This window comes from Equus przewalskii, chromosome 26 (genome assembly GCF_037783145.1).
Source record: "Equus przewalskii isolate Varuska chromosome 26, EquPr2, whole genome shotgun sequence".
Taxonomy (NCBI): domain Eukaryota; kingdom Metazoa; phylum Chordata; class Mammalia; order Perissodactyla; family Equidae; genus Equus; species Equus przewalskii.
The window spans coordinates 5,759,926-5,780,910 of NC_091856.1; the positions used below are offsets into that span (position 1 = coordinate 5,759,926).

The 20,985-nt window shown below is 44.6% G+C and overlaps 1 protein-coding gene across 4 annotated transcripts in view; it reads left to right on the top strand.

The window, feature by feature from the left end:
• The first annotated feature begins 236 nt into the window (after nucleotides 1-236).
• The window catches only part of TGFBR1 (transforming growth factor beta receptor 1), a 67,375-nt gene continuing 46,626 nt past the window's right edge, over nucleotides 237-20,985 (top strand). For 2 of the 4 annotated variants that reach the window (XM_070595951.1, XM_070595950.1), the window contains exon 1: nucleotides 238-416. In XM_070595951.1, coding sequence (XP_070452052.1) covers nucleotides 332-416 — 85 coding nt within the window. In that variant the 5' untranslated portion in view covers nucleotides 238-331. Of the gene's footprint in view, nucleotides 417-20,985 lie in introns of all 4 variants that reach the window. The other 2 variants (XM_070595949.1, XM_070595952.1) reach the window with 2 other exon arrangements.

The following is a 20,985-nucleotide window of genomic DNA, read 5'->3' on the forward strand; positions in this document are numbered from 1 at the left end:
CTGCTCCCAGCTGCGAGCGGCTGGGGCTGCGGCCGGGCTCTGGCGGCGCGGCCCGGGGGCCTGGGGGCGTGGCCAGAGGCCGGGCGCCCGCGGCTCGGGATTGGCTGCCCGCGGGCCCGTGGGCGGGGCTCCGGTCTGGGCCGCGCGCGGCCGCTCGCCGACGGCCGGGGGCGGGGCCGGCGGGAGCCCGGCAGCCAATGGCCGCGCGGCCCCGCCGCAGTTACAAAGGGCCGGAGCGAGGCGGCCGCGGCGGCGGGGAGGTGGGGCGAGGCGAGCTTGCCGAGGCGAGGCGGCGGCCGGGCCGGGCCGGGCCACGGGCGGCGGCGGGACCATGGAGGCGGCGGCCGCGGCTCCGCGCCCCCGGCTGCTCCTCCTGGCGCTGGCGGCGGCGGCGGCGCTGGCCCCGGGGGCGACGGGTGAGCGCGGCGGGCGCGGCGGCCGGGCCTCTGGCTCCCTCCGCTCTTTCTCAAACATGGCGCGGGCCGGGGGCGCAGGTGGCGGCGCCGGGCCGGCGCGGGGCTCTCCCGGCCGGGCCGCCGCCACGCGCCGCGGCTGGGCGGGGCGGGGGCGTGTGTCCGCGCGGAGGCCGGCCGAGCTCCCGGCTCGGGGAGGGGCGTCGGGCGCGGCGTCCGGGGCGGGGGCTGCCCTTGAGGAGCGGGGGGCGCGGGCCGGGCGGCGGGGCCGGGCTGCTCCCCGCCCCGAGCGGTGGGTGCGCGCGGCCCGGGCCGGGCGGGGCCGGGGTCGGGGAGGCTCCCGGGCGGCCGGGCTTCCCCGCGCTGGCCTCGGGCGCCGGCCGAGGGGGGCCGCCTGGGGCCGGGGCGCTCTGGGAGGGGGCTGCGGAGCTTTGTGTGAGGCGGCGGCGGCGGCACGAAGATGCGCGGGGTGCGGCGTCCTTCGTGCGTCTGGGGGTGTTGAAGGGGATCCAGGAACCAGAAGGCTGCAGATTGTTTTCGTAGTAGAAACTTGAACGTTTGCTCACTCTGCGGGGTTTGGAGAGTTTGAATGGGGACGACTCTGTGAAGTGATCAAACGCCTTTATTTCCTCGAAGGAACGTCGCTAGTGACGGTCCTTCTTCTTGAGTGACAGTAGTTTGAATCAGTCGTCTGTGTAGCTGGTTTTCAAGGGAGAATGTCTGCTCCGTTGTCCAAAATATTGAATCAGGACAGGGTACGTGGTCCTCACCTACCCCCGTGGAAAGAGGAGCGAAAAACTTTGTTAGCATCCAGACTGAAATCTTAGAAACTCAAATAGAGAACCTTAATGTTAGCAACTAAAATACAGTGCCGGTACGTTTCTGTTTATGAAATGAATACCAAATGTTTTAAAAAACAAAAAGGTCGAGACTGAGCTTGCCAGTTGTTACTAGTAACTCTTGTCTGTTGAGAGTTTACTGTGATGTGGATGCATGAAGTACACCTAAGTACATTCTCTGATCCTCACAAGGAAGCCCTCAGGGCTAGTGGCATGTGCCCCATCTCACAGATGAGAAAACTGAAGTGCGGAGAAGTGAAGTACTCAAATACTAAGAGCCAGAGTTAGGATTTGCACCCAGGGTTCAGTGTTTCCGAAACCTACACGCCTTAGTGTATACACCTAAGTGTCTGCCATAGCCCATTTTTCTTTATCAGTCCTCCAGTGAGCGGTTGATCTTTACTATTCACTTTTAGGTTTTGCCGTTACAATTTGAAAATCAGGTTGACTTCTTTGTGACACGTAGTACATTTATGGAGTCCCTTCACACTGGGCCTACATTAGAGGAAACAGTGGATTTTTGACATTGGTCTAAGGAGAGGGGCAAGATAAATGTGTGGACAGGTGGGAGAATCAGTATAGTTATGAGTGAAACATAAATAGCATTTCCACACCACTCTTAAATAGCATAGTTCACTCTTTTCCACCTAGCCTAGCACCGAAGTGTTCAGGTGTTCGAGTAACAGTATTCGACTTAATTGATGTACGGATTGCTCAATCCATGCCCTGGAGGAACTTACACATGACAGTGGCATGCAGACAATACGGAGCTGATCCAGGTGCTGTCACTCTGAAGTCTAGACTGCCTCACCTGGTCTGCCTGGCGTCGTTGGTTGTGCTGATGCTTCAGGTCATCTTTTCATACATTGTGAAGAAGCTCAAATGCTTGTTTCTAATTTGGCTTCCTTTTTTAAGAGCTTGCAGTTGTTCCTTGCTGTCTGGGTTGTCAGTTTTGTAGTTCTCTGCCCAGCTTCTGCTCTCTCCAGTATCGATTCTTTAGGGAAATTGGTTCCCTCTCCCTGGGACACAGTTTAGTCTCACTACGTCTGCATATATAACCCATGTGAGAGGATGCTGTTTGCTTCCTTTCTGCCATTTCATAACTTTTTTCTTTGAAAACATGCCTAAAACCCAAATCTTCTTTATAGTAATGCCTCTTGAATGTTTCTCTTTGTATGCAGCCATCAGTTTAGTCCTGCCTCTTATCCCTCAAATCCAGTTGCTTTCCAGTGTTTCTCTCATCTAGGCTTTTCTATAGGCTGCTGCCAAGCTAATCTTCCTCAGCCACCCCCACAAAGGGCTTACGAGATTTCCCATGTGTGTTCGGCGCTCAGAGCAGCCCTTGAAGCTTATGATTAGGGCCGCCTCAGAGTATCCACCCAGAGAGCTCTCTTCTCACTACTGCAAACCCGCAATTCCAGCGCTTTCTGTTTTCCCACTGGCTCGTGACTTTTCAGCCTTTCACTACATTCTTAATTTTGCCCCTGTTGGGAGTATGAGGAGAGAAGTTCTCGGACCCGACCTGCTGTACTGGTTTAGTTCCTGAACTTTCTGTTCGTCTGAGCCATATAGCACTTACAGTTTGTGCTGTCCATTTCTACCGTCTTGCACTGTTATTTAACTATACTCTTGAACATGTTATGGGTACCCAGAGGGCAAGAGCCATGCCGTTTATTTCCTTTTTGCTCTCAGAACCTAGCACTGTGGTTTGTATTCACTTCCACTTAAATGCCTGTTGAGTAAATGAATTCCATTTGACTGAACATTCCTTTAGTATTTATACTGTTGTATGTACAGTTTATGCAATATTAATTGATAATTCTGTGTATATAATCAAGAAAAGTTGTGTGATGTGGTGATAGAAGCAGTTGGTTATTACATTTGGTTATGAGTCCTGACTTTACCTCGAGTTATGCAGAAAATGGGGATGTACCTACGTTTCCTAATTCGTGAGCTGGTCAAGGTCAAATGAGAAAGTCCTATTGGAGTTGGAGGTTGCTCTTTGTATTGGTGATAATAGGTTGGACTGACGTTCACGCGGCGATTCCCACTGAGCCTTGTGTGTGTGATTAGTCAGACATCCTTTCTGATTGGTTTGCCATCGTGGTACCAGTTGTTCAGTATTTTTACTATTGCCCTGCAGAGAGACCTCAGGCTTCAAGGAGGGAAATGATGGATGGAGCTGAAATGGTTGGGGGAGGCTCCCTGGACTCTTGAGGACTGGAACCGACTTTGAAGGGTGGCTGGAATTCAGAAGGACGGAGATGGGGGTTTGATGAGTGTCAAGCGCTCTCTCTCTAAGCTGCGTCCCCTGCCTGTCCTTGGGCCTACCCCAGGGCAGGAACCAAAGCTTTTATTGACTGGCTGGCAAGTTACTCTTTAGAGTTAGTCTTTTTTCTATACTGTGGAGTTTGGATGTATTAACCACTATTATTTTTTTTTCAATTCTAATAACTATAGTATGTGACTGGAAATAAAACAGAGAGGTAATCTAAGTGGGGTGAGTGGGGGAGAATAATATTATGGGATGCCCCCCAGGGCTGGGCATCCTAGTGGTGAGTTGTAAGTCACTTCAGTTTACAGTTGGGAAAACACGACTCAGAGAAGTTAGGGGAATTTCTCACGGTTAGGCAGAACCCAGACAGGAACTTTGATTTTCTGATTCCAAATCTTGTGCCCTATATGGCCTTTTAAAATGTGAAGGAATTGGGAGCGGGGGAGGAACAGGGTTAGTGGAGTGACTTACCTAAGTGAAGTTCTCTTGAGTTTCACAGAACTTAGGAAAAGTGACTTCTGAAGGTGGGAGGGAGAGGGAGTGACTATAGGTTTTAAAGTCCTCAAGAGAAGGTCCGTATCTTTTTTTATATTGCTCATGAAAGGACCTGGTATAGTGCTCATTGACTGAGAAAAGTAGGCTTATAGTACTTTGGAAGATGGTGAAACGGTTTTGGGTTTAATTAAAATGAGACGTACTTGAAAGGCCTTGCAGTACAGGGTTAGGTTTAGAATTTTAGGTCTACTTCGTTGTTGAAATTAATGGGGAACTGACATGATCAAAATCAAGAGGGAGATAAATCTTGTTCCTGTGGGGAGAGCCTCTCATGTGGAGAGGGCCTTTGTTGAAATGTTCTTCTCGGCCTAGCTGAAACAGTTATCTGAACTCAACACCATTCTTGTAGTACCATTGTCTTGCATCAGACACGTTCATGTCTAATGAAGTGGGTTTTGAAAATGCCATTATCCTGTGGATGGCCCTTTTGATGTGACGACTTGTCTCCTCAAACCGTGGAGCCCCCCACACATGTCGACAGCCTGTGTGCCTTTTGCCGTTCTTTCCTGGTCCTGGCTTACGTAAGGCAAGTTCCCTGAACAGATGGACTGTGGTTTGATATCATGTGATTGGGTCACATCTTCGCTTCCTGCTTCTGGAATTGAGGGCAGATGCTGGCATGGTTCTCAGGGATTTTCATGCTCTGTCCCATAGAACTGGCTTGAGCAAACTTTTGGAGTCTTCTCAAAATTTATGATGTGTCTTGACTTTCCCTAACTCCAATGCTAAGGATAAAATATAATGCCTTTCTTAACTGAATCTTCTCAAATCAAATCCAAGCAGTCTGCATAGACATTAAGATTTGCTTCCTCTCTGACTTAGATCCAGTTTCAGCTGCACAGTTGGGGCCCAGATAGCGCAGGTGGGTTTCTTTTGGTACCTTTTTGGCTGTGAATTTAGGATTGGTTGACTAGCAGGGTTTTTTGCCTTAAACAAACACATTCTCAAACACTAGTGGAGTAAGTCTGATTGGTTTAATGGGTCCAGCTTCATAGATCAGGTCTGGCTTTTTGTAAAGCTGGTCCCTCATTTTGGCAAAGCAGTACACGTTATAAAGGAGGATTTCTAACTTTGGTTACATATTGGTTGCTTTGACATTTCTTGAAGGTTCAGTGGTCCTTGCAACATTTTATCAATCTGAAAGGAGTACACTATAGGAAGGTACCAGGGATTCTGCCTGCTTTGTCTTACTTAGTTCTGGGAACCAGCCCTGGATGGTAGTTGTTATAATGGTACAAAAGCTTCTTACTTATGTACCAGTTAATTTCCAGAAAGCTCTTTTTAAGTCTGTTTGTTCCCAGGTCTAGGTGACCAGTGCTCAGGAGATCACTCTAGACTGTGATGACATTGACTCTAACCCAGGATTCTTTTCAGCTTTTTTAAACATTATCCAAAGATGTTAATATTTTGTCTTTCGTTTTTTAATTATAAATGTATTTATAAAAGGAAGACCCTGCTTCAGATAGAGCAGATCCCTGTAGACGACAGCAGTCCAGCCGCTGAGACTCAAATGGTTGTGCCTCACCATCGACTCCATCCCCGTCCCCCTGGGCAGGCAGAGTTGACAGGATCTTGCTCAGGTTGCAACTTGGTTGTATCTATGGAAGTTTGTAAACAGAAGAACTTGTTTCCACTTTACAGAGGAGGAGGCCAAGGTCACCATGTTAGTGGTGGTGGAGCCTGCGTCTGGGCATCCCAGAGTGGGCGCTCTTTCCCCTCATCATGGTGCTTCATGTGCAGTAAATATCTTGTTATGGTCGCTTCATCAGGAAGGTTTTCTTTTTCTTTTCTTTTTTTTTTTTTTACGCCAGGAGAATTTGCTTCAGCTCGTCTTAGTGACACTGTGCCTCTTTGTAACTGCAAGTTACTCGTGCGTGCAGCAGTCAGAGCAGACCTGGTTTTTTAAGGTAATTTGAATCTCTCCAATGAGTCTAATTATAGTTGATTACTCACTATTTGAATTAATTTATATATATTTATAGCAAACTCCTTGCATCTCAAAGTAACATAAGCACAGACCTGCAAACAACTAAAATTTTGAATTAGAGAAAAGAAAAAAGCTATCACTGTTCGTTAGTAACACTTTGGCTCATTCTACCCCCCATGCATTTTTTTTTTTAGTCTAATAAAATCATTCTTTAACCATTCTGTCTCTTTCAGTAGTTTATCGAAGCTAATAAAAGTGTTTTTAAGTTGGCAAAGAGCTTCAGCGTATAGAAAAAATAGCTCATTTAATCTTAGCAGATCTTTAGTAGTGATCAACACAATGAGAAGTACAGAGAAAGAGACAGACTCGCTCTCAAGAAATGTGATGCTGGGGAACTGTGCTGAGTGCAGATTCCATGATAGCAACCACAGGGGCTCCTCATGGGGGTGGTGAGGCTTGATCTCTGTGCCCTGCAGGATGGCTAGGGTTTAGCGTGAATGAGGGGCGGAGGAGAAGCATTTCTAGGCAGGGGAGAATGTGTGTGAAGAAGGAGCGTGCTAAGGTTCAAGGATATTAAGGGGAGGAGTGGAAGTTCGTGATGTAAGGGGTGCGTTCAGAGAATTACGGGCCTTGAAAATCAGCTGGATGGTTTTAATGTGGAAAAAGAGCGTCTAACCGTGCCATAGAGGAAGTGGAGCAGGGCGGCTGCCTAGGAGATTTGGAGTTGGTGTGATGGCATCAGAAATGGAGTGGAAGGCGGCTCGGTGACACTTGAGACAAAGAAGTCGGAGACACTGGTGGCCAGGTTTTTGCATAGCTGTGTCCCTGGCTGCGTGCTCTTCCCTCAGGTGTCTGCAGGCTTTCTCCCTCACCTCGTCCACGTCTTTGCTCAGATGTCCCCTTTGCTCATCGAGGCTTATACTGACCACTCTTTTGGAAAAAACTGCCATTATCTTACTCTGCTTTTTCTTTTTTTGTAGCGCTTACTACCTTCTGAAATACTGTGTTTACTTATGATATTTACTTATTTACTATGTTTACTCTCTCCTTCCTACTAGAATATAGCCTTATGAAAATAGATATCTTTGTTTTGTTCACCACTGTACCTCAAGTGCGTAGAAAGTGCCCGGTGCCTCCTAGGCACTCAGTAAGTATTTGTTGAATGGCAGTAGCTGTTGTCTGTCAAAGGGTGGAGTACAAAAATTAAGAAGGACTCCACGAAATAAAGGAACAACTCCAGGGGCCAGCCTCATGGCATAGTGGTTAAGTTTAGTGCACTCTGCTTTGGCGACCCAGCTTCACAGATTTGGATCCTGGGCGTGGACTTACACCACTTGTCAACCATGCTGAGGCAGTGACCAACATATAAAGTGGAGGAGGATTGGTACAGATGTTAGCTCAGGGCTGATCTTCCTCAAGCGAAAAAAGAGGAAGATTGGGAACAGATGTTAGCTCAGGGCTAATCTTCCTCAGCAAAAAAAAAAAAAAAAAAAAGGCTCCAGGGTTTTTACACCTGGAAAATGCCTTTAACTAGTGAGAAATTTAGTGAGTGAAAGATTGAGGGGAAATGAATACTGGTTTGAGCCTGTTGAGTTTGAGGTGCGGGATAGCCAAGTGGGATTGTTTAGTAGGCAGCAAAGATCTAAGACTGAAACATGGTAGGAAATGGGAGAGAGCCCGAGGCAAAGAAATGATTATCAGCATTCACCTTCTGCTTCATTCTCTTTTTCTTTTGGATTCCAGTGCCCTAAAAAGCCGTCTTAAGTGGAGTAGTTATTTTGGCCCTGAACGTCTAACCTAGATCTGGAGCCTCGCTGTGTTCGCTGTGATGTTCCCCCTCCCAGTTTGCAGGTCCGTGCCTTGTTTCCCCCGCCCCCTCCAGCCCCAAAGAAGAATGTGTTCGGAATTGTTTGAGATGTTCTGGCTGTGCTAAAGCCGGCCTTCAGGCTGGGCCGCTTTCTCTGCAGCAGTGTGGTTGACCTCTTGGGAAGCTGCTCTGGTTCCTGGCTGAGGTAGAGGAGAAGAGATTTCCTGTTTGGGGCCCGCATTTACACTGCTGGCTTCCGGTCATGGTTGCGATGTTACAGGTGTCACCTTTTCTATCTCCTGAAGCTCCCTGATGGCTGTCTTGTTAAATACTTCCCATGCTGCTGTTTTTCTCCGTGAACCAAACACCGGCGCAGTTGTATCTCTAGGCCATCTTTATTTTTCTCTTTGGGTTGATCTAACTTGATTGTTTTCCTTCTGATTTTGAAGGCATTCAAATCATGTGACTTGGCTGCCTGAAATTTAATAAAATCTTTATTTATGGGAGTAGATAAAAAATTCTACGTATTTGTCTGGAATTGGATTCTAATCACTGTATCTTTCTGGGACTCACTTCTCAAAGGAGGATAGCACCTAACGTAAATGATGGCTGTGAAGCTAGTGTGTAGTAGTGTTCATAAAGTGCCCAGCACATAACCTGATACCAGCAGATATTCCACAGGTGAGAATGATTATGTATTTAAATGAGTGCAGGGGTGTCCTTTGGAGGAGGAAAGCTGTGTCTCTGTAGTGAGGAGCCACGGTGGGTCGGTGCCCAGACATATTTCACTCACCCCAGGAGGAGCTGCTGTCTCCGGGAGCTGCCGTGAAGTGCGGCGTTAGAAGGCTGGAAATACTCAGGCAGAGGCTGGATCGTCTGCTGTCTGAGAAGCTGTAGGAGGAATTGCTTGCGTTGGGTGGGAGGATGGAATTGGTTATCGCCAAGCTCTGTTTCTGCTGTAGAATTCTGTAGTCCAAGCTTCCTTGCTCCCTGTTTTTAGCCAGCGTACAGGCTCTCAGCCTCCCCAGCATTCACGGCTTCCAGATGAACACTGTTTTGTAACTTTCTTATTGTAGTGCAAACATTTATTTATTGCTTGGCTTGTACTCTGGCCATTTTCCAGAAAAGAATTTAGGAAGCTTGAAGTAAACATACGTGCAGTAAGACCCAAACTAACAATCAGAAAGGGAAGAACAGGTAAAAGGGGAAAGAAAGAGAACAGTCATCTCTAACTTTAGCTGAGGAAGCTTTAGTCGCTGAGCACAGTAGTTACCTCCGAGTTTTCTGGCAGTCAGGGCAGTAGGGAAGCTGGCAGTGTGCGTGGGTCTCATTGGCTGTTAACTGTGAGTTCATGAGGAGGGTGCCACCTTCCTTGGTACTGTGGAGCCCCAAACTCGAAGATTGCAGTGCAGGGAGAATCTGCAAATGGTGAGGGCTCCTGGGGCTGGCAGCCGGCCGTCTTATTCAGGCTTCCTCTTTAACGTGTATTGAGGCTTCGCTTCAGCACTGCTGCTGCCGTTTTCCTTTCCTCACCCGGGGGCTCTGCTCCCAAGTGTGGATGCACTAGTCTTACCCTAATGCTGATGGAACAGCTGGTGTAAGGCTGGGACATTTGAATCAAGCTTTGTAAATGCTGGAGGATAATGAATAGGGAGCAGTATGAAACTGTTCAGCCTGGCTTACAGAGACATTTTCCTCACGTCCTTACCTCCTGGCCTGTCTCCATTTGGCAGACATCATCTGAGTACTGCCACTAAAAGTGTCCAGAGCCAGACGTTTACCTGTCTTCCAGCAGGCCCAAGATAGCAAGGTCCGAGAGGATGTCTGCTTGGGCTTCCTGTCTGAAGAGCTGCCGCCTTGCCGGGTAACGGACATTGGGAATGATGACTTCCTTTAGGAAAGACCACACTTACTCAGAGAGTGACCTGATATATGTAGGTTGCATATAAAAGATACTCACATGTGTTACCATGGTTCTTTGGCTAAAGACACGCTGATTTCATTGGGAAAAAGAAGTTTCTCCCTGCTCTCCAGCAAGATAGCAGTCTTTGTATAAGGGGCATCCGGTAATACAGTGAAGAATTTGGGTTTATCACTCTCCATGACTCGAGTGGATTCACTTTCCTGCTTTATTCTGCAGGTGCTGAGCTACTTTAAGCCTCTTCTGGGGTTTCCTTGTTCTGGCGAGCAGGGCTGAACCTCCTTATTTCTGTTCACTTGCTTCAGGATAACCATTCCGTGTAGCTTGCCTAGGTGTGAACCTCGCTGATTACATAATAGTCTATATTTATAGTTCCAGGACACCTTGTGCAGGCTTCCTGTTACATTTCTGCAATATCAGATCTTGAAATATGCATTGAAATACAAATAGCTCCAAAGGAACAAAGCGAAAACAAATGGCGTTTTCTACTTGAAGTGAGGACTAATAGACATGTTTGGGAGCACTGAACATGGAGGAGGTCGTTAAACCTGAAGACCAATATAGACGTAGAACAGCGATAACTGTGGCTTTTTATTTATACAAACACATACAATATATATGTATGGGGTTTTGGCTGTTTTTGCTTGATGTATTCATTCCCAGATCGAACCATAATGTGCTCTAATTGAGTCTCTTTGTTTAGCACATGGCTGTTGATTTGAGTACTTTCTCCAATTGAAAAACTGACATTTTAATTTTGTTATTCAATGTGCAACAGATTTAAATAAAAACACCAAGATTGTGTATTGTAGATTTCCTTCAACAATAATTATGTGTAATTATTTTACCAAAATAAACAAGTTAAAGTAGTTTTAGCTATTTTATCTCATTTCACATTTGGAAAAAAATGACAAACCAGGGGCCAGAGTTTGCTCATGTTTCTCAATGAGGAAAGATAATTTCTGATTGCTAGTTCCACCAAAGCAGTGTCAAGTTGACGCTGGTAGAGAGCACTGGAGGTGGGGAGGGGCAGCACGGCCAGAGCCGAAAACAGCTGCTGGTTTCGTGAAGGCGGGCTCTCAGAACGGTTAAAGGAGCTTTGAGCATTCGGTGAGACTGCACACATAAAACTTGCAGCATGCTTCCTGGCACATAGAAAACACGAAGTACATGAGAGTTATTATTAAGAAAATTGTTTTTCATAGACATTTTAGACTAGAAAGGACCATGACTAAGGGGACCATGGTTATCATTTTAGCCCACTTTATTTTACGGGCGAGGAAACGGGCTCAGAAGTTCTGTGGTGTTTCAGCATAATTTCAGGATAATAGTTCAGCGAATGGCTGAACAGGAACCTGGCTCCCTCCTCGCTTAGAACTTCATTTAGCATCCCTTTTCTGACCCACGCCTCCATTAGGGGGAAGCATTTTTTAAAAATCACCTAAACTTATGGGCGACCTCTTTAAAATCCTTTCAAAGCAGACCCCTGACAGATAGATGCAGACTTGATAAATAATGATAAAATCAATATAGCAAAATAGTAACAATTATAGAACTTAGGTGGTAGGTATGTAGGCGTTCACAGTTCTGTCAGTTTTTCTGAATGTTTGACAATGTTAAAATGCTGGGGGTGGGGGCGGATAAAAACCCTACAGGATCTTCTCACCCTAGGTGTGTTTCCGTTTCTCATCTCTGTAGACAGATAGACCAGCAGTACTTGCTACCACCAAGGAAATAAGACAGCCTGGGGCCCAGAGCCCCTGCGGGATCCTGGGCGCACATTCTCGGCCCTCCCCTTGACATTCTCCAGGGACTGAGGACCATGGGTTGGTCTTGACATTCTCTTTTCTTTTCCTTTCTTTTTCCTCTCTTTTTTTAAAAAACAAATTACAAATGATAGTTGTGCATTGCAGATTTGAAATTCCCTAAGCACAAGCAAACAAGCCAATTAACACAGTTAGCACTGTAGATCACTTTCCTATGAACAAATGCTGTTTTTTTTCTTTCCCTTGTTTTGCTTTCTCCCTTCGCTTGGTAAATTTTACTTTTGTTCTCTTCCTTCTTGTTTTTCATGGGTTTATAAGCTGGAGTCTTTCTTCTCTCCTGTAGTCTTTCTCTCCAAGATCACAGTGGTTTCTTCCACTTTATCCTTTTTTTAAAAAAACAAAGCCACCTAAATATTCTTTTGGCTAGGGCCCTTCCACCCTTTCTCATCAGTCCTTTAAGTCTTGTCAGGTCCAGCGTCCCTTTCCTTATCATGGGAGAAGGGGAGGGAGGGTTTCAGTAAATTGGGTTTTCGGAGTCAGGCAGAAACCTTAGGGGATGCTCTTCAGGGACCACCAGGCTCAGAATTAGCTGTTCCATGCAAACAGATGGTGCGCCCTGAGGAAATAGCTGCTCTCAGCAATTGGGGGCTTGCATATACTTTAGCTTAGAGATCCTGGAACTGGGAAAAAAGTCTCCTGGAGCAACTGCGTATAATCACCTATGAACCATTCTAGATTGTAGCTAGGGCCTACTAATTACTGACTTGTGTCTAGATGTCATAATTCTGTGCTGCACATACATATGCTACATAATTCTGTACAGCGTCTCTGCTGTATCCTCAATTCTCTGAAGGATAGATAACATCAAGCCCTGTCAGACCCTTATTTTTGAATAATCGTCCTGCTACTAGAGGCCTTCTTCACTAAACACAGTGCTAGCATCAGTGCTGCCAGCAACTTGACACCCGTACAGTCCTAATGCTAAGTCTCTGGACATCTAGATCTTGAGGTCTGGAAGGAGTTCAGACAGCTCTAGATGCTTGCATCCTCACGCCCCAAGGGATGCTGTGGATTCAGTGGTTAGAAATCTTATAAAAATATGAATATTGTAAAATAGTATAAAAGTCCTTCCATTTTCGCTGGGCTTTTCCCTGGTTGGTTTGATTTAGCTATCACCCTCCAGGAGACGGCAACCAGAAGTGAACTGCTTGCTTTGACATATTGTTTGACAAGGGGATGAACATTTCAGACTAGGGAGGGCAAGAAATTAAAGCTTGTGTAGTTCACCGAATCTCGGAGATTTCTAACGGTATCATATTTCTTTTGGCTAAATTCAGTAATTTTTTCTTTGTTCTCCAGAGGGGTGGAAATGACATAAAGCTAGACAGCAAGAGACTCAATTGAGTGTAGAAAGTGTGATTGCTCCTTTAGAGCAGGAAATAGGAAGGGTGAATGTTGGGGACCTGCTACCTTTTTTGGGGGGCTAACAGTCTCGTAGAACTGTTTGATACCTTAAACTCTATACATATGTAACTGGGATAAAAATAAAATCTGAGTTAAAAAAATTAATGTTAAATATATGGCGGTTGTAAGTGATGAATTCTTAGTAGATATGAAGGATTGAAGTCCGCTGTTGAAAAGACAGATTCTGGGGCTGGCCCCACGGCCGAGCGGTTAAGTTCACACACTCTGCTTCGGTGGCCAGGGTTTCGCTGGTTCGGATCCTGGGCGCAGACGTGGTACCGCACGTCAGGCCACATTGAGGCAGCGTCCCACATGCCACAACTAGAAGGACCTGCAACTAAGATATACAACTCTGTATTGGGGGGATTTGGGGAGATAAAGCAGGAAAAAAAAAAAAAAAGATTCTTAGATTGCATTAATAATACACAGAGGGGCCTGCAGATCTAGCTGTTTTTTTCAAGAGCTACTTAAAGTGACATCCAAAGGTTGAAAATAGTGTAATAGAAACACGCAAATCTGACAAAACAAAAAGGTAGATATGGTAAGATTAATATGTGACAAAATAAAATTCAAGCTACAGAAGGAGTAAAGGGAAGAAAGGGGTGTATTTGTTTTTTTTTTGAGAAAGATTAGCCCTGAGCTAACATCTGCTGCCAATCCTCCTCTTTTTGCTGAGGAAGCCTGGCCCTGAGCTAACATCCGTGCCCATCTTCCTCTACTTTATATGTGGGACGCCTACCACAGTGGCTTGTCAAGCGGTGCCGTGTCCACACCTGGGATCCGGGCTGGCGAACCCCGGGCAGCCGAAGCAGAACATGTGCACTTAACCGCTGTGCCACCCAGCCGGCCCCTCAAAGGGGTGTATTTTATGTTGATGTGGTAGCCTCTCTCAAGACATGTCATGAATCTTTATTCGACTAATAAAGTAGCATCAAAATATATAAGGCCAGAACTGTTAAAAACACAAGAAAAAGTTGATAAATTCACTGCTTGTAGATTAAGAAAGCAGTATCGGAGTAACATAATAAAGATTTAATGTATTCTAATTTTGTAATCATGAACAGTATTCTTTTAAAATACTTCTTGAGTTTTCTAGGAAATTGATATGGAGGTTTATAAAGAACACCCAAATTAGAAGTTAACGACAATCAAGAAAAAGCCAAAACAAATAATATATCTACTTGGAAATAGAAGATGATTATTCTGAATGATCCCTGGGTTAAAGAATAAGTCACAGTTGTAATTACAAACCGTTTAGAAATGAACAGCAACAAGAGCCCTACGTATCAAAACTAGTGGGAGTTTGCTACAACAGTTCCCAAAGGGAAATGTGAAAGCAAGAAGATTGAAAATCAAGCTAGAGAAGGAACAGCTAAGTAATACAAAGAAAATAGGGATTTAGAAAAAAATTTAAGAAAAATAGATTTGATCCATAAAACCCCAAATTGGTTCTTTATAAACAAACACGTTATTAAAAGGGACAAATATTTGGCAAATCTAAAAAAGAAAAAAAAAGACGCAAATAGCAAAATGGCAAAGAAAAACGGTGTCTTTTTGATGAACTTTAATGTAGTCCAACTTGAGTTTTGTTTCATTAAAGTTAGTGGTTTTTGAATCCTATTTGGTTAATTTTTCTGGACCCAGTGTCTTGAAATGTTTTTCCCTTCTTTCCTCTAAAAGGCTTTGTCTTTTACCTTTCACACTGAGATGTGCAGTCGGTCCATCTGGAGTTGATTTGATTATGGTAGGGGATGTGTTTGAGATGCATTTCTTTTTCATTTTTGCCCAGTTGATCCAGCACGATTTGTTGCTAATATCTTCCTTTTCCCAGTGCACTACAGTGTCACCTTTATCATACATCAAGTAGTGCTATATGTGAGAGTCTGGAATCTCTATTCCGTTGGTCTGTTTGTCTTTGGGCCAAAACCACACCGTCTTAATTGTTACAATGTTATGATGGGACTGGATCTCTAGTAGTGTGGGTCTTCCAAAAGCATTGTTTTCCAAGGTTGCTTTGGCTATTCTTGGGACGTTTTTCCCTAAAAATTTGAGCATCAGCTTGTCAGTCCCCCAGCCCGTGCAAACCTGTAGGATCTTGATGTGGTTTTGTTGAATCTGCACATCACTTTGCAGAATGTTGACATGTTTACAGTGGTGAATCTCCCAGGGAGGAGGCTGGCATGTACCTCCATTTATAAAAAAGAAATTTTATTTTCTATCCTTCATAGTTTCCATCAAGTAAGTAACGCTTTGAAGCGTCATTGTAGAGATCTTGTCTTTTGTTAGATTTACTCCTAGGTATTTGATTTTTTTGGTGCCTTTGTATATGATATATTTTTGAGTTTTTGTTTTCTATTTGTTGCTGGTTTAAGAAAAGCTGATGACTTTTTTTGTATAGTGACTTTGCTGTTTTATCATGAATAAGTGTTGTTTTATCAGTTTGTTTTTGTTTACATCAAGATGATTATTTGGTCTGTGTACATTTAACTGCCTAACTGCCTTATCCCTCAATCTGTGTACAATACCTTCATCATCTCCCTGGAACCACCATCCTTTCTTCTGTAGCCTTCCTTAAGCCTCAGTTTAGGTGTCATTTCTGAGGGTGCTCCCTTTCCTGTGCTCTCTCTGCACTTGGTCTGCATTACCCTTTATCTGTGACATGTTCTCTACGTTACATTGTGAAGTCCTTGACAGGAGGGCTCCCGTCCTCGTCGTCTGTGCTCCCGAAGGTGGAGGTGTCTTCCTAGACAGGTTGTGCATACTGTTCTTGTCTGGTGAAGGGTGTTCAGGCCTTACTCTCTGCTTGTAAAATCACTAACCACACAGTGCTGTCGGCTCACTTCTTCACCTGGGGCTCCGGTAGGTTGTGCTGTTTGTTGGCCCAGGTAACTCTCCTCTGCCCTTACCTCTCAGGCAGCTGGTGGGTGGTTCCCAGGTCCTTCTCTTTACCGTAGTTCTCTTTCATACTTCATTCCGCTAGCCCAGAATGATCTGCCACTCTCATTTGGCATCATCACTCTACCTCAGTATCTGTGCTGCTGAGTCACAATGTCTCCTGCTGCCATGCTTGCTTACAGAGGGAAAGGCTTGAGTCTTTTGTCATCTACTTGGGGGAGATCACCAAAGATTATCTAATAATCCCTTTTTTTTCTTTCCGTGCTTTTAGAATCAGTGTAGATTATGTTGATGTGACTCCTAGGGCATTTCTGTTTCCTTGTCCACAAAATGAGGGGTTAGGATCAGGTAAGTATCAGGTTCCTTCCAGCATGAACTGGTTTATGGTTAATGAGCTGTGATTCTTAATTAGTGAGGGGCATTACATATAAATATACACGCTGGATGTGTTCCACCAGTTTGTTAATTTCGGTTGGAACTGAAAATATACTTCCCTGTAGGTACCTCTTGTGCTAATACAGTGAGGTTCTCCCGCTGTTAAGTCGTATTGCTGAAAAACTCTGTATGGGCATCGGTGAATGGAGAGAGAGAACCCGCTACCGTGACTCTTCGCTGCTTTATGCACACACTGTTTACTTTGTATTGTGTGTCAGCCTTGCCTCCCACAGCTGGATAAAGGTCTGCTCTGAGTCTCTGTCCTGCATCTAGAACAGGGACTGGCACATAGTAGGTGCTAAATAAATACTTGCTGACTGAATGCATAAATGAATTTTTGAGCATTTTATTATGTGCCAGGCACTATGCTGAGTATTCTATGTATATTACCTCATTTAACCCTCAAACCTTCATTTGTAATTTTGGCAGTGTTGGGTTGCCCTCTGTTTAGATGGGGAGAGAGGTTATTCTGGACAATGGGATATTTTACGTCAGATGGGTTTGAGGGAGGTACCTAAGTGGGAATTTTGGATAGTTGAAAGGAGAGCACTGAGAGATGGGGAAAGGACTTCAAAAATGAAGATAATAAAGGGTAAAAGAGAAAATTTGCTTGCTTGGCCATTTTACTGAGGACCCTAGTGGTAGGAACCACCCACATGATAAAGAGATATTCCTTGGATATTTATGCAAGAAACACACATACTGCATCTCTCCTGTTTGCCAGGATCTAGAGATGGAGAGATGCGTCAAGCACTAAACCAGTCTCTGATCTGAAGGCGTTCACAGTTTAGTGGAGGAAATAGATAAATAAGCAGTTGTGAAATGAGGTGCGTTGCTGTAATTGCTGTACGTTGAAGATGTTAAGTTGAATTAGTCAAAAAATGGAACATGGATGTTTAATATTTGATGTAACTTGTAAAATAACAGAATCTTGGTATTGTACAGTTTTAGACCAACCTTTCATTTAATGCAAGATATCCTTACTTCACGAACTCTGACTGTTGGTCCTTAAGCCTCTGCTTAAATATCCCTAATGACAGAGAAGTCATCACCTTCTGAGGCAGCCAGTTCCATTGTAGGGAGGAGCTGTAGTTAGGAAATGAATTTTGGTGAAACAGAATTTACCACATCCTGACCTCATGATTTGATTTAGTATTGGAGTAAGATAAATTGACTCAGTTGCTGCGTCTATAAAATGCGGTGATTTTGTCTTCACAGCTAGGGTACCTTTCAGATCAAACTTTGTTGAATTAATTCTGTGAATCTCTGACTTATATTTACATGGCAGATTGATATTCAAGTAACACTTGCCGATTACATATAGGACATTTGTGAGATTTTGTACCCAGTTCTCCCTCTCTCTCCCCCATTGCCATGGCTACAGTTAACAGTAAATGCTGTTGACTCTCTTTAATCTGTTGTTAAACAGATTCCCCAAATCTGCTAAGCAATTATCCTGTACTTGTGCGGTTTATTTTATTTTAAACCTAAATGAAGGCCTTTGTATTAATTGCCCCTATTAAATCTCATTTTGCCATTTAGGCATCCTATTCTTAGTGTGGTTTTTTCTGATTTCAGTTAGCATTGTATCTGCCAATTCCGTGGAGGTTAGGAGACTAGGAAATGGAGGTATTGTGGAAAAACAAGTGATTGAGAATTTAGGAGTGCCCCCATTCTTCCAAGATGGAGGTGTCTGTTGAATTATAAATGATGCTGCTTAAGTGTTTTAAAGATGATAGAAGTAAATGGAATTTATCTGGAGAAATGTCTGGGTAAATCAGATTTTTGTTTTGAACCCCAAAATTTGGGAGTGAAATGTTACCTGGGCTAGAGGAGAGTTTACTTTCGTGTTGTCACGTTGTGTGGTGCTCGGTATTTTGACGCGCTCACTTTGATGTTACTGCCTCGGGGTAACCCCAAGTGGGTGGAGTTCAGAAGAACCGCTGAGGCGTTTGAGGAACAAAACCCAGGGCAGTAGGCTGGGGGGAGCTGGTGGTCAGGGTTTTAGCTTTGTTCACAGAGATATGCAGCATATTTTGAAAAAAGAGGAAAAGAACCTATGTGGTATGCTTTCCCCAGAGGCAGAAGAGGGAGAAGAGAAGCCAGGCCTCCTTGAGAGGGCGCATGGTGTTCGGGGTGCAGAGGACAGAGGGAGGCGGATTACTCAGGAGAACTGGAGTGGAGGAACAGACTAGACGGTAGATGTTAACGGGGGTTGACATCAGTACCGGAAAGTCTTTGCTCTAAGTTCTGACTTTTGCCTTCGCCATTGCCGCAGTGGTGTGATCTGCTAAGCACACTGAATAAAGGGCATGTGCACCTTAGGCCCTCTCCCTACATTTTGGTGCGTGTTTGTAGTATTTGGAAATATTCGCTGTGTAGGAAGGCATAGTTGTGCTATAGTAGGCAGGGTGAGGGAGAGAAGGGTCGTCACCAGCAAAGTCGGATGGTGAAAAGACTGGAATTCAGTCTCTGTGAGAGAATCTTCATCCCCCTCTTCCTTTTTCACTGCTAAGCTGTCTCAGCAAGAAGAAACCTAGGAGTTCTTCCAGGATTCCAAGGGGCTTTTTTTAAAATCACAGATACCACTGTTAGAGGAATGCTGCTGTATTTGGTTTGAAAATGTTGACTTTGCGCTAAAAGGCAAGTCAGGCAGAGTGTTTCCTGGAAGGCAGTTACAATAGGAGTTGGGAGCACAGGTGCAAGGCCGGGAAGTTTAGAGATGTAGATCTGAGAGGGAGCAAAGGGCTGAGTGTGGAAGTCGGTTGGGGAAGTGTAGTGTCAGGTCCACTCTTAAAGAAAGAGGTGTCAGTGTGTCTCAGAGCCTAAGCAAATTCAGAAAGAAGATTGAATTTGCCCGAAGGGCGTTACTAGTGAATCTCAACAAAGTGTTTCAGTTGAGTTCTTGATGGGGGGCCGGGGAGGGAAGATGGGTGATGGAAGCCTAGAGAGACCAAGTAATAAGGGTTGAGAAAGGAAAAGAGTATTGAAGTGTATGCATAAACGGGGGCTAAGTTGCATAGACGCTGTCGCTCTAGGCCTGGGAAAGCAAGGTTTCTGGTACTAATGTTTATTTAGTCAACAACGCTAATAGAAATGTGTGTTCCATGTACTATTCGCAGGCTGTCTACATTTCCACTTCTCTAGCCAGATATATGGCCTTGTGAATCAACCCTTGGTTGCCCTGGCATGAGGGAGAAAAATAGTGTTTCGATGTGTGACCTCCAGACACATTGAAATGAGGCAAAGATGGAAATTTCCCTTATTGTTGGGACCAAGAGCCAGAATCTCAATTTAGGATTCATCACTCCGATACTATTATACAGCAAAGATGGTAACCCCAAGGGTCCTGCTGTCCCTTTACTGCTGTCACTTCCTTTGACAGCTAGATGTTTGGTTTCTGACCGTCCTTCACATCCCACCAACATCTTCAAACTTTGAAAATTCTGTGATTTATTCTGCAGGCTTTGGGAATTTCTACTGCTAGTAATTGTATTTCCTGGCACAGAACTGGCAATTTTCTGTGAACACAGTAGCGTTTCATCGCAGTGCTAAATCATAGTGAAATCTTTGTGAAGACATTTTAATGGGGCTCAAGCTTAGGTTAAATTTTAGTTGCAGGAGAGCTACCAATGCAAATGATTCAAGTGATGATTAAATGAATTATACCTTCCATGCCTAGCCAAGTTTGCACATGCATAGGTTGCAACAACTACATCATGTCTTACCTTTCTGTCCAGAGGCTGGAATTTTCTTTTGACCTTGATTGTGAAATGTATTCAGATTTCAGAAATGTTAAAGTGTGGGGGAAATGTGCATCTTAGAGTTGAAGACGCTGTGGCCACCGGTAGAGATTGGGGCATGGAAGCAAAGGTGGCCAGGGTAGGACAGAGATACTAAACAGGGAATCTGGTTCTTACCTTTACTATCTAGCAGGACAGTCAAGCTCTAGAGGTCCATCCAAACAAGAAGCTGTGCTATTGAACCACCAGGGAGTCTCGAAAGGTTGGAGTCACTTACCATAGGGCGCAAGTGCAGAAGAGAGCCCACATATAGTTTATTAATAGTGAGAATTCATATCCAGCTCTAACCTGGGTGGAGTATTGTTGCAAATCATTTTGGTACTCTTAAATTTTGGTTTCTTCATTAGTAAAATGATAGAACTGAATCAGAACCAGCTCATGAAGATTTCATGCGGTTCTGTCAGTTTAGGACTCTAGTGGAATTTTAGGCAGTCTTTTTGGAAAGAGGTGTTTTTCTTTGGTGGCCTACAAATAAAAACCATGTTTGGAACAATGCCATTTATTGTATGCGATAATTCTGTATCTTCATATAATTTTAAAATGTGTTAATGTACAGTATCTTGTTCGACGATTTCAATGAGGTGTTGAAATAGGTCAGGAAGGTATTAACGTTCATGTTACTGGTGAAATGAAGCCATTGTGGTTAGCATCTTGAATAGGTATATAAATCTGATGATCTTATTAACATTTGGGGACGCCAGCCACCAAGGAGGAAATCCTGCTACTGAGGAGGAAAACCCTGTCAGGATAGCTTTCTCACCTTCATCCATCTAGCAAGTTGACATATTCTCCAAGTTCTGAAGTTCTGACTTGACTGTCCTGTGAAGCTTTTCCTGATCTGTCTTCTACCTGGGCAGAGGTGAAGCCCTTTGATTAGTTTCCCGA